The sequence below is a fragment of the Accipiter gentilis genome, chromosome 16 (genome assembly GCF_929443795.1).
Source record: "Accipiter gentilis chromosome 16, bAccGen1.1, whole genome shotgun sequence".
In the NCBI taxonomy this organism is placed as follows: Eukaryota; Metazoa; Chordata; class Aves; order Accipitriformes; family Accipitridae; genus Astur; species Astur gentilis.
In genome coordinates, this window is record NC_064895.1 from 24,414,038 (window position 1) to 24,427,810 (window position 13,773).

At 50.2% G+C, this 13,773-nt stretch overlaps 1 protein-coding gene across 2 annotated transcripts in view; it reads left to right on the forward strand.

Annotated features, from left to right (window-relative positions):
* TNFRSF21 (TNF receptor superfamily member 21) overlaps positions 1–13,773 on the forward strand; it is a 1,117,265-nt gene that overhangs the window by 1,085,599 nt on the left and 17,893 nt on the right. For both annotated transcript variants that reach the window (XM_049818450.1, XM_049818451.1), the window contains exons 3-4: positions 2,629–3,283; positions 4,935–5,432. In XM_049818450.1, coding sequence (XP_049674407.1) covers positions 2,629–3,283; positions 4,935–5,432 — 1,153 coding nt within the window. The remainder of the gene's footprint in view (positions 1–2,628; positions 3,284–4,934; positions 5,433–13,773) is intronic.

Genomic DNA, 13,773 nt, shown 5'->3' on the forward strand with positions numbered 1-13,773 from the left:
ACCTAATATCTGCTCTTTAGTGTCGTCTTGCACTGATTCCTTTTTTTTTCTGTCTTTTGGTTTGTTTTTTTTTTTTTTTTGTTACCCTATCCGCTTGCTTTGGTATTGGAGTAATGAACCAAAATTCAGTGGCTAAGCAGAGCTCACTTCATTACTCTGTTGCGTTTGCCACTGAAACTGGGTGTATCAGCCAGAAAGGTCTAGTTTTGCTCACTGCTGGGCAGTCCTGAGGATGAGGGACCAAACCAGCAGACGTCCCTTTTTGGTGAAGATGTCCTCCTGCTCCCGGTGTTCTCTTTCAGAGATCTCAGTGATGCCAACCAGGAAACCTGAGCAGCTGGATTTTTTTTAAGGACCAGAAGCGCCAATCTGAATAAATAGCGGATGCTCCACGCTGCTTAGCCTTCTCCCACTGGGACTTGCTGTTGTCCCTAAGCTTGGAAGTGCATGTGCGCCTGAAGATCTGGAGATGTTCAAAAGCACCAGTGCCGCTTTACTTGAGATGGGGTTTAAAAAAAATAAAATAAAATAAAACCAAACCCCAAACCAAACCTGGTGCTGTTACAGTAGTGCAGGTCCCGCTGGCTGTGGTTACCCAGATGAGTGATGGAAAGATGCTGAAGATGGGAAGAAAAGGGAGAGCAGGATGCGACCCATGGTGCATGCTTGTAGCGGGGTTGTCCGTGGGTTTTCTGAGGTCTGGCTCGATGCAGAGGGCGAAATCGGCATCTGAGGCGGCAGCAAGGCAGGAGAGCCGCTGCCTGTCCTGCCTCTCCCGATGCCCCGTCCCGCTCAGCGCCGGCGCGGGGAGAAGGATGAGTAACGCAGGTGACCCCCCCCCCCCCACGCAACCTCGAGAGGTCGGATCCTGCTGCATCTGGTTTGCTAATTCAGGGTTGCGTCATGAAGATTACGGGCGGCAGGTTTCCTTAGAGCCAGCTAAGCGCTTCGTTAAATCGTGTCTTAGGGGAGGGGAAAAATAAAATGCATCCTGTAAGCCTTTGCTGCCTGCCAGGGCAGCCCCGCTTTTTAATTTGACGTGCTGTAATTAGCCTGGCCGCTGCAAGATCCTTGTCAACTCCTGTGGGCTTGCCTGCTTCTGCCTGCTCTGTAATTGCTGCTTCAGGAGAGAAAAAAAAAATAAGTAAAAAAAAAAAAAATTGAAGTGTTTTGTACAAATCCCAAGCCATAAATTATTTAGCAGGTGAAACAGAAATGTGCTGTGTGTTTCCAGGAAGCAAGAGACTGCACCAAAAATGATGCGGCGCGGCTTGCGGCTCTGCTGCGATGTGCCTTCTGCAGAGTCATGTTGTTGGGAGGCTTTTGCTTTTTTTTTTTTTTTTTTTTTCCCCCTTCTGAATATATTCTTGCTGGCTGATAGCCCAGAGTAGGTAGCAGAGCAAGAGGCAAGGGCTTGTATAACATAGCCAAGTGATTTATGTGCCCGTCTGTGCAGCTGAAAAGCGTTAGGGTCTCTGGTCTTTTTACCTTCGGTGTAGGAAAGCACCTTTGGGAATTCAAGGTAACGTTGGCTCCTTCCTCTCCCTCCCTCCTAACTCAGCCTGCGGCTGTTCGAAAATGTTTTTTTTCTGTTGCTTTACGTGCTGTATGAGGTTGTGTCAGCCTTTCTTTCGATATGCCTTTTGTTCTTGGTGTCTTCTCTCTGCTGGCATAACTGACACTAAATCCCTGGACCAGAGGTCTGGAGGAAGCAGAGGTCCTGCTGGGTAGATGGAGCTTCTCTTGGGAATGGAGCAGCCTCGATGCAAAGGAATTAAGTGAATAAAGCCCTGGGATTGGAACTAGGTAGAGATAAACAGGTTTGTAGTCATCACGTAGTGAAGCCCAGCTGGATGCAGTTCGGTGTCTCAGAACCGGAGACCTTTTACCTGTATCTGATGCAATGAGGAACTGAGTTACAGCAGAGCTCCTCAAAGAGCTTAAAAATAGCTTTGGGTTTTCTCTCCTGTTGCTAATGCATCTGGTTTAAAGCAGGTTCAGATGTGGTTGGAGGCTCGGAGCAGAACATCCCTTGCGGTCTCGCCAAACCCTACGCTTGGGCAGGGTCATAAAAAATCATGGAAGGGCAGAGGGGCTGAGAAATAGTCCAGTAACGGCTGCTGGTTTGTGTTATTTGGGTAACTATTTGAACAAGTGGGGATTAACAAATACAGAGGAGGAAAGTTTTACGGATCAGAGCTGTGACCTGCGTGTTATTTTTGGTTTTCTCGGCAAGCGCCTGGCTTGTGCTGGAGCCTCTCAGCCTTGAAATGCAAAGCTGGTCTGAATTCTCCTGGGGTGGCCAGGTAGCACGTACTGCTGAAACACAATTAGCAGTATTTACCGCCCTGGCAGGGTTGCAGTGTAAATGATGCTTAGTCTCGCCGAGAAGCGTGGTGTCAAATTTAAGGAATTAGAATGGTAGCTGGCGATGCATCTGGGGAGCGTGCTGCTGTCTGCGCCGGTTCTCTTCCACCTCGACCTCGCTGAGCTCCCACCCCTGGGTGTAGAAACATCTCCGTCGTCCCACGGCTCTGGGACATCCCTTGAGATTCCTCAAGGGATTGCCGGCAGAGAGGGCTCCGGTCGCGCGCTGGTGTTGACTAATACTTTCCGCCTGTCTTCCAGCTGCTCGTGCTCCTCGGCACCGCCGATGGTCAGTCGAAGCTGACCTCCGAGCAGAATGCCATCAGCCTCTCCTCTGGCAAGTACCGCCACTTCGACCGTGCCACCAACAAAGAGCTGATCTGCGACAAATGTCCCGCAGGAACCTACGTGTCTAAACATTGTACGAAGAGTACCTTAAGAGAGTGCAGCCCTTGTCCGGATGGGACCTTTACTAAGCACGAGAACGGCATAGAGCGGTGCCACCCTTGTAGAAAACCCTGTGAACTGCCAATGATTGAGAAAACTCATTGTACTGCCTTGACTGACCGCGAGTGCACTTGCCTGTCTGGTACGTTTCAGACGAACGATACCTGCGTCCCTTACACGGTGTGCCCGGTCGGCTGGGGCGTCCGCAAGAAAGGAACGGAGACGGAAGACGTTAGGTGCAAGCCGTGCCCTCGTGGTACCTTTTCTGATGTGCCTTCTAGTGTGATGAAGTGCAAAACATACACTGACTGCTTTGCAAAAAACATGGTGGTCATCAAGCCAGGGACGAAGGAGAGTGACAACATCTGTGGTTCTCCAGCGTCTCTTCCGAACACGTCTTTGACTTCGTCAAGCGCCGAAACGGGTGAAGAGCCCTACGAAGTTCCACCAACCGCTCATCTTCCCAAAGGTAACGTCCACCACTGAACCGCAGGCGTGGTTTTGGTTGTGGGATTGCATTCCTGCCTCGGTCAGGGTTGGCTTTAGGCTGTTGAAGGGCCACCTGGTCTAAAGCGTGGCTGGTGCTTTTGCTTCTTGGCCAGAAGGCAGCTCCAGAGCGTGTCAGGTTGCCTTCGCTTGTGTTAAACCACGTTTAATAACGTTTTCACCGAGTCTGTAGTCGTGATTGGACTCCTGGCTGTCCTGCTGTTTGGACTGAAAGGACATCACGTTCCTCAGCCGCTTTTCCCATCTGTGTGTTGCGCTGGCACGAGTCTTTGCACATTTGCGGCAAACCCGAGCAGGGTGCAGCAGGAAAACCCCGGCAGGAGCGGAGCTTTTGCTCCACCTCCTCCTTTCCTGAGGAATTCTCTGCTTTCTGCCCATGCTTTCCCTGCTGCGTTTTGCCCCGTACTGTGCCAGTGTATCGGCTTGAATGGGAACCGTTGCCAAAACAGCCCTCCGGGAGCCTAGGCTGTGCCGTAAATTTTTTCTTTAACCTCTAAGATTTCTATTAGTTATCACTGGTGGGGAGAACCGGGTTGAATTCCCCATTCTCTTGTTTAATCGGAAATGATACATCATCACAGTCTTTATGGAGATGTTTTACCCATGGCTGGTTGCAGGGGTGCTGTGGGACCCCATTTGAGGTGGTGCTCAGCACTGCCTGGGAAGCAGCCTCCTTACAGTATCTCAAATGGGGCATTTTATTTAAAAAAAAAAAAAAAAAAAAAAAAAAAAAAAAAAAAAAAGGCAACTTCTGGTGGCCTGTACCCCTGAGCTGCTGCATGCAATAGCAGGGAAGCGCTGACAGTGGTAGAGTCCCAGTGCTTCTCTGTTGTTAGGTCTCAGAGCTTGATATGCCGCTGGGGTGTCATTGGGAGAGGACAGGAAGGTGTTCCCTGAACTTTGAAGTCAACTCTAGACAATTAGGTAAAAGTTAAAGCATTTTGCCGGTCATGTATCCTGGTCAGAGTGTTTTGGGTAACAACGCCAGAGGCAAAATCAGGTTACTGATGGTTACACCCACTCTCTGGCCCGACTGGGATGAGACATGATCTTCAAAAGACGCAAAGTAAGCTCTAGTTTTTGCCACAACATTCCTTCCGCTTCTCACCAGGCTTTGGTCATGCATCTGGCTGGGACCTGAGAGCTGTTGGTTGATAAGAAAACTCAAAAAAGATGGAAAGTAGCTCCAAGGGGGAAGTTTGTTCGATTCTGTTGCTTCAGAAACCTGTTTTGTTGTTGATGCATCCACAGCTGCTTGCTGTTCATAAACCTAAGAAACTCCTAAACCAACTCCCTCAAAGTTGCAGGTTTTCTGAGAAACACCGAACGTGGGACAAACACAAATTGACAACATGCCTTTGATAACTCATTTTTTTTAATGAGCTGCCACTAGTCTTAACCACCAGGGGTCAATTTTACCTTGAACCTACCTCTGTAACCGTACCCATCTGTTCCCAGAGCCAAACCTCAACTTCACCCCTTCCCTTTCTCGCTGCCTGGCGTTGGGTTTCTGTCTGCTGGCCAAGCAGACGCTCGGGCAGGTCTTAGACCGCGATGTGATGCCGTATCGCGTCTCCGGTGCCGTGACACTGAACTCTCCTCTCCTTTCGCAGGTCTGAACTCTTCAGTTCCCGATTTTGTCCCTTCTCCAGCGCCAGGCGCATCCAGTGGCATGGCGGAGCCGGCAGGCTACTACAACGAAACCTCAACCAACGAGACCGACGGTGCCGCTGGGACCCTCGTGGGCTCCGGTGCCACCGGCCAGGCACAGAGCTACCGGCACAAGCAGACCAGCCAAGCGCTGGAGAAGCAACCGTCGCTGGAGATTGTGGGGGGTGAGAAGTCCAGCGTCCCATACAGGCCCCCCCGGCGAGGTCCGCAGAACGTCCACCAGCACTTCGACATCAACGAACACTTGCCGTGGATGATCGTCCTCTTCCTGCTGCTGGTCCTGGTGGTTATCGTCGTCTGCAGCGTCAGAAAGAGCTCACGGACTCTGAAGAAGGGACCCAGGCAAGACCCCAGTGCCATTGTGGAAAAAGCTATTATGAAAAAGTCCACCACCCCCACGCAGAACAGGGAGAAGTGGATCTATTACTGCAACGGGCACGGTGAGCAGTAGCGACTGGGGGCTGGGGGGGGTAGCGTCCTCTCCGCCGTCCCGTGCGGTGCTTCGGAGGGGCCACCCCCATGTCCGGTGACCGGTTGCTTTTCTGACTTGCTGGGTCTTGTAGCGAGGACAGAGCCCATACACTGGTTCCTCAGGTGTTTCTTCAGCCTTGGCTTCTCCCCCTTCTTGTTCCCATGGCGCGTCCCTGCTTCTGAAGGAAGGGTTCACGGAGGGAATGTCACCTGCTTGCCCCAGCCCCTCTCTTTCTCCTTCCCACCCATCCTTGGTAGAAGGATCTTGAACGAAGGCTCCTTTTTATTTTTTTCCCTTCCCTTTCCACTTTTCTTCTGTTTCGCACTCCTTATTTTCCGCCGTGACTCAGGCGCGGGTCTGGTTGTCTTTCATGTCGTCCTTTCCCTCACCCCATCTGTTTCTGGGAGGCTGAGTCGTCCCCCGCCTCTTGGCAGCACCTCAATTTCAGGTTCTTAGCCCTAAATCCTGACTGCTGGCTTATGTCCCCAGCCCTTCGCCCACGCTGGAGCTAGGAAAGTTGTCCTTAAAGGCTGTGTCGTGGAGGTGTACAGCTCCATGAACGTCGCAAGGTCTTCCTGGAGGCTCTGTTTGTAGTTTTTTCTGTTCTTTCGGTGGATGACTTGCTGTCAGCTTTCTGATGAGACTTTAAAGATGACCCGTTGTGGTCATTAAATTGAAATTTGTAAAAATCAATGGTAAATTAATGGTGGCATGAACGTGAGCGCCGAGCAGCCGTGATCTCCCTAGGAGGATGCGTGGTTCTTCCTCTGCTACAGTGGCAATTTCGACCCCCCCTTATCCTGCGCAGACAGCACTGACAAGTCCTTACTTTGGATTGAGGTTGCTCAACCTTAAACATCCATTCACAGTTAACCTTTAGAAAAGCACATTTAACAAGGCGGGGCCAAACAAAGAGTGGATTGAAAAAAGATTGGAAGGTTTAAGAGAGATCAGTGCTTGATGAAAGTCATCCTTGAGTGCTTAAGTACAAAGCAAAGAAGGCTTTGAGTAGGGTGTCTTCTGTTATGTACTCCCTTCTCCTTCCTGCTGATAATAGACCTACACTTTGTTTGCCTTCCTTAATGCATTTACAGAACCAGTAAGGTGGTGTTGGAATTAGTTTTGTGCCTTCGCTTGTGTTTGTGCTACTTATCAGTTTCCTTTTAACTCTTGAATTCTCGGGGTGCAGTTTCTTGAGCTTTTTTTTCTGTTTGTGGGCACTTTTTCCAATAACCCCTGCGCTCCATTGTCCCTAAAATCTGTGGTACCCAAAGCGCGGTCCTTGTGGCTGTGGTGAGTGATCTGCAATGGGGCTGCAGAACCTTATTAGACATCCTTATTTGTGAGGACTACCAGAAATTCTACATGGTTTTGGCCGTGGTCCATTGGCCAAAAGTGGCTGGTTGTTACCAGTAGTAACTTTTTTCCCCAAGACCTTAATTACCAGCTGGTTGGATTTCTGACTCTTAACTGCTTTTTGAAGCATCTCAGAGCAGGGGCTGAGTTTGTAGAGGGCAGGGAATGCTCGAATGCGGGGACCGGACCAAGTTGCTTTGAGTGGGTGCAGCTCTGATTTCTAACCTGGTGTTTTAGACCCCGTGCTGAAATACCTGCGCTGCAGCTGGCCCTTCTGGAGACCATCTTAGAGCTGCCTCTGTGGGCAGTGCTGGGGCTTTTGTCAGCAGGCATGATTCAGGTTAAAGAAACCGTGCAGGTAAGAGAAGGCGATTGATACGTGGTGAGCAGCGAGGCTATGTTAGCGCGCTGAGGTATAACCTAAGCTAGTGCATCAAATTCACAAGATATTTAAATTTTCCCCTTGTCTTGGGAAATAAGCTGGGCGTAACAGCAAAACCACGCTTAGGTGATGAGCTGGCCCGGTATCTGATCAAGCCTTTCAGGTCTGGAGGCGAATTGCCCCATTACTCTGGGTTCCTGGCTGGGCAGTTTTTGCACATCCCTCCCCGTCGTTCTTGCAATAGTCACGCTGGTTCCGTGTTGGCATGGGTGGCTTCGTGACTTCCTCCTGCTACGGAATGTCCTCGGTTGAACTTTGTGCAATGAAGGCAGACAGACGAGCACAAACCAATTAATGCTTTGTCTTGCTTTTAGTACAGCTCTGGTGTTGCCTAAATTGCGTTGTGTAAGCTGGAAGGGCCCCGCTCATTAGTTCTTGGTGGTGGTGCTCTGTCGTGTCAGATGTGGAAATTGTTCTCCTCTGTGGTGGTGTATAAATCCCTCTTCGGTTTTCCTATCGAAACATTTGGCTCTTAAGACTGTTTACTTGAAACTAGAGAAGATGTAGTGCCGTGGAGGAATTGACCTTTTAATTAATAACTGGCCGTACAGCTAAGGTGTACTGCAGAGCTGCAGCGTCACGGCTTAGCTTTCTGCTGCTCCGGCAGTGTTTGTACCCAAATCACGCTTCATCCTGAAGCAGCCTTCCAGATAAGGGTGAATATAGCCAGGAACAAACGTCAGCCTGTTGCAGAGAGGAAATCTTCCCCCTCCGGTGCTGCTAGCGCAGATCCCTCTGTGGTGGGCAGCCAGAGCAAAGCCCCCGTAGATGTGAGGACCAGAGCCGCTCCTGAGGTCTTCAGGTGCCAGCCTGGTTTGTGGTTGCGCTACGGGCGTGGAGGGCAAAGCAATTGGGTTTAAATCATCTTCTGGGGCTGGGGGTGAAGCCCCAGGGTCTGGTGCTGGCGATGCACCCACATCCCTATGACCTCCCCACCTATACGTTGGCTGGCGACGCCAACAAGGGGCTGGGGCGCGTTTATTGCCGGGGCAAAGCCCGTGTACGTAGCTGTTGCGCACGGTCTCCCCTTGCTTCCTCCTACTTTATCACCTTCTCCCTCCTAATCCTTTCAGTAAACAGCTTTAACCTTTGAAAGGGAAGACCGAGCCTGACGTAGGCGCAGCAGCCGCTGCTCGGAGGAGCCGTGCTTGGGCGGCTGCCCTCGCCCCGGCACGCTTCGAGCCTCCCCACGGCACCAGACGGGCATCCAAGGCTTTGCCCGTTTGGAGGATTTTGTTACTGATTGATTGCTTCGAGCCCTTAGGTTCTGGGTGAAGCGTGGTCGGGGTGGCACTAGCACCGCTCGGTGCTGGGGCAGAGACATCTCGCTGTGGTTGGGCTCCTTCCCGAAAGAGGAAGATTTTGGGGTGAAAGCAGCGGCTCAAACTCTTGCCCAGGGCCCGAAGGCCCTTGATATGCTGAATTGCTTAAATAGTCGAGAATAGGCATGCGATCCTGAACAGGGGTGGTTGTAATAGGGTGTGTCACTGTCCTCATCTCCTCCTGAGCTGGTGTCTTTGCCCTGTGCTCTCTCTGGTCTTGATATATGCCTTAAATAACAGCCCAAACCTAAAAATAGCAGTAGCTTGCGAGGCTGGTGTTAAAACTAGACCCACGTCCTTAACGTGGACGTGTTCCAGCCAAGACGGCAAATGCTGATGATTCTCACTGGATTAAATAGTTCGGACGTCTGGGAAGAGCTTGCGATGACTAACCGCCTGAGTTAGCAGCCAGCCTACCTCCACGTCTGTCCTTGTGTCCGTCCCCACGACCCCCGTCTCCCAAGAGCCCCTAGGTCTCATCTATGCAAGACTGAGAAGGTAGAGCAACACCAACGGCGCAGCTGTGGTTGGAGAAGCTGGACCTCCTGCTCCTTCAGCTGGGTCTTGCAGTGTAGCCCTGCAGATGGGAATCCAAAGGGGAAAAGCGGTTTGCCAAAGATTTCCAAAGACGTTATCAGCATGGTGCCTGAACGACATGGGTCCTGGGCTGATAGTGCTCTGTGGTTTTAACCTTGTATGAATGACTACTTTATTTTAAAAGATAGCCCATGGACTGGAAACATTTTTTTCTAAACAATCCCTTTATTTTAGAAAATACCCATTTCCTTTCTTCAGCTGTCTTTAAAGGCAAGGAATTGAGCTTGCAGAAACCTTTCAATAAAAATTGAGAATTGAAGCCTGTCTTTTGAATGTCTTGGAAGTGCCAAATTTGGCATCAGTCTATGCCAAACATGGAGACGGGTTTGAAATCTTCTTACAGAAATTGCTCATAGTGTGGCCTTTGACTTTCACCCATTGAGTAGCAGAGAATGAAAGGCAAAGACTGTGTAAAACGTTAAGGTTTTGGGTAAAACCTATGTATAGAAGAAGCTGCCTGAAATGATGTGCTAAGAGGCAAGAAGAGAGTTCGGTGATTTTTTTTTTTTTTTTTTTTTTTCAAAGTTGAAAGACTGAAGAACAGATCTTGGCAGCACTGGCCTGGCATGAGGTGGCACTTCCCTTTTATTTTTCTTCAAGTCTTGTAATTGCATATTATTGCAGTGGGTGGTGAGAATGAAGCCAGGAAGCCTCTGGTTAAATAATCAGAAAAATAAACTGTTCTGCAAAAGCTGTTTGCGGCCAAGACGGAGCTGAGGCTTGACTGCAGGTAGAAGAACGCGTACTGAAATGGCTCAGGATCAGAGTGGGGAGTTGAGGGGTGATTCTGGAAAGATAGGGAGCGTCAAGATTTGGGTATCTTGGTTGCTCATGTGTTGGGATGCCCAGTTTTCAGCACGTTGGGAGCCAGGATGTTCTTGGTTGGCGGTTCATAGGGTATAGTCCTTGGCTTGCAGCTCGGCTGATGTAGGACCAGGGCTAGGCTTAAAGTTGGTCTGCTCCCAAGGAAGTCATTGAGGGTGTTGACAATGGACCACATCCTTGTACCTCGGAGAGCCTGATGCTGCGCTGCAGCTCCGAAGCATCCCCATGTGAATGTAACCCATGGGTGTGTTGGCAGTATGCATCGGGACGGCCGGGTCATCACAGGCTTGTCTTTGTGTGGGATCAGATACTTATTTGTGGTTAGTGTTGGAAGATGCTTATCAGAGTAAAATTAACTGATTCTTTTAAAGAGACAGCAGCACATTGACTAAAAAAGCCCACACATAACTGTAATCTTTTCTATAGATCCATCACCTAATGTGTATGGCAACAACCCAGCAGGGGACATTCTTCCTCAAGCCTGTTGTCGCTCCCTATTCAAATGCTATGCTAAATAAGGAAACCCAGTTGCAGGGATGGCACTCACAGGTCTACGGGGTGACTCTGGATGCTACTTTAGGACCCCTTCTTTAGTGCTTCTATGGGTAGATGAGCTGAAAGCCATCTAGTGTAGTGGTTTTGTTTTGTAGAGGTAATTTTCCCGTCGATCAGCTCCTGAATGGGTCGCAGCGTGGTGGTGGGAGCATCACCCTGGGAGGCAGGGTGAGGATGGAGGAGTTGCTGTGGAGATGCATCCCTGGGGATTCTGTCTCTTCTGCACAGCTGCAGAACGCGGCGAGGAGCGATGGGGTTAAAAGCTTCACCAGTCTCAAACTGGGGTGGCCTCAAGGTTTTGTGCCTAGACCACAGGTAGGGCGGGGATGGCCAGCAGCATCTCATGAGAGCACGTCTGCCCGTTGCTGCTAACAGAATTTGGTAATTGCGGTTCTGCCTGGAGAGGAGCAGCCCTGGGCTTGTGTGCAAACCCTAATATGACTCTGGCAGGCAGAGCATGAGATGAGGGATTAATGTCTGTCTACCTGCCAAAGCAGAGAGGCAGAAGATGTTTGGTTTTTGGCTTTTTTTGTTTTTTTAAAGCAATCTCTCTTCTGGCATCATCAGCTTAATGATCTGCAGATGACTGCTGGTCCTCCAATGGCAGCCTGCAAAGTGAAACCCAGGCAGAAAGGGAGCTTGTTAAATTAGAAGGGGCAGGTATGTGCCGGGTGCCGTGAGGCGTATGGATGCTGTAGTACTGCTGAGCCTTAAAACAGGAATGCTCCCTCACTGGAGCTTGGTCGGCTGTGTGGGAGCTCTGCGTTTCATGCTACGTTTGCTCCAAAATGGACACGATGCTCCAATTTGGGGTGGGATGAAGCAACTGTTCACCTGCAGCGCAAACCGCTGCCGTGGGAGCTTTGGGGTGATGTTCGACAAGTTCGAAACACCATCTTCCTCAAACTACGTGACTTAAAACTTTGCTCAGGTTTGCCCCAAATTCATTTTTCACCTTTTGGGAAGCTGCGTGGTTTCCAAAGGACCTATGCAGGAGCTGACTAAAGCTTTGCGGTGAAAGGGAGCTTTCGAAAACCAAACAAGGGACGCTGCTGTTCTGCTTAGAGAGGAGGAAACCTAATCATGTGCAAGTTTATCATATCTTCCTCCTCAGCCTTATTGCATTAACAGGCCTGAAGACCGGTGCTTGATCACTTTTAATGTGTGTTGGTACAGGGGCCATCTATCCGCAACGTGTGCAGGGCTGTGCGGAGCTGCCCTGGGAAGCTGCTATGTTTGCTCCCAAATCTGCTTGAAAAAAAACCCCAAACCCTGAACTATTGCATGGTCAAAATTCCTGGGTGGCCCCTGGATTAATTTAATAAGGGATTGGGATTTGTGCCTGCCTGTTAAGGTGTAGGGCTGAGTGTCAGAGGCAGGGCAGCTCTGCGGGGAGAGGAGGGTTGTCCTCGTCGAAAAAAAGGCCGAGCCCAGGCTTTTTTTTTTGCCAAAAACCCAGCACCGGTTTCTGCGCCGGGAGGGCTGTGATTTCTCACATCAGGAAGGCTCTCACACATAACTCCTCGAATAACAAGGCAGATTTTTTTCCCTCGCTCGCCAAGGCTTTGTCTGGTGGGGGGGGGGGAAATGCAGGAGGCGAATTTAATCCTCGGGTTGGCATCTGCGGATGTCTGGATATTTATATGGCTCTGGCCATGGCAGTGTGCTTGCTCAGGGTTACCAGCTGTCTGAGAGGGTTATAATGAAGATTAACTGTGCAAAAGCCGTTTAAAATTTAATAATTACATAAAATACTTATGCTGGCCATTCCCTTTTAAACCAAAGGAAGAGCAAGTGCTTTCTGCAGGTCCCCAGTGCCAGTGTAGGGAGACACACTGGAAGAGCATCCCGTGGTGGTGGGCAGGAGCTCGCATGGGTCCCGGGAGCGTTGGACCAAAGGTGCTGTTATAGAGGTGACTTCCACACAGCACGTGGTGGGAAGGGAGGTCTTGTCTCATGCTGACCCTCAAGTTCCAGGGTCTGAAACACGTTCGTAACAGCACGTGGCTGATCACAGACCTTCCTTCACTGCCTGGTTTGGTTGAGTTATTTTCCAGAGGGCGTGTGGGAAGTGTTTGTCATGAGACCCTTTCCTGCCCTGCAAGATTTTATTTTTTTATACTTTTCTTTTTTTTAATTAAAAATCACCATTTAGTGGTTTGTTGCCCCAACAGCACTTGCTGAGGATGTGAAACACTGGCTCCTGGGGGGGGTCTGATACCAGCAGTGTCCTTCATGGGAAAACAAGCAAATTGCTAACAAGTCTTCATGAGTGTGTCCTTTTGTCCTGTCCAGACAAAGGCTCTCGTTAGAATGGTTTGGGTTGGAAGGGACCTTCAAAGATCATCTAGCCCAGCCCCCCTGCCATGGGTGCGGACATCTTTCATTAGATCAGATTGCTCAGAGCCCCATCCAGCCTGGCCTTGAACACTTCTAGGGATGGGGCATCCACAACTTCTCTGGGCAACCCGTTCCAGCGTCTCACCATCCTCAAAGGAGAGAATTTCTTCCTTATGTCCAGTCTAAATCTACCCTCTTTCAGTTTAAAACTGTTGTCTCTTGTCCTGGTAAAAAGTCTCTCTTCATCTTTCTTATAAGCCCCCTTCAGGTACTGGCAGGCTGCTGCAAGGTCTCCCCGGAGCCTTCTCTTCTCCAGGCTGAACAACCCCAACTCTCTCAGCCTGTCCTCACAAGAGAGGTGTTCCATCCTTTTGATCATCTTCATGGCCCTCTGCTGGACCCGCTCCAACAGGTCCGTGTCTTTCCTGTGCTGAGGACCCCAGAGCTGAACACGGTATTCCAAGTAGGGTCTCACCAGAGCGGAGTAGAGGGGCAGAATCCCCTCCCTCCACCTGCTGGCCACCCTTCTCGTTCTGCAGCCCAGGATACTATTGGCTTTCTGAGCTGCAAGCACACATTGTGGACTCATGTCCAATTTTGCATCCACCAGTATCCTCAAACCCTTCTCCACAGGTCTGCTCTCAATCCCTTCATCCCCCAGCCTGTGCCGATACTGGTGGTTGCCGTGACCCAGGTGCAGGACCTTGTGACCTTGTACATCTTCCAAACCTCCTCATTTAGGACCCCAAAATACATTTGGGGGGGGGAGGACTTGAGTTTCCTTCCCTTTTTTGGTGGAGGTTGGTGAAATTTTCAAGTTTTGGAAAGGTGTTTGTCAGGGATTTGGGATTTCCAAGTCCTGGTTTGGCCAA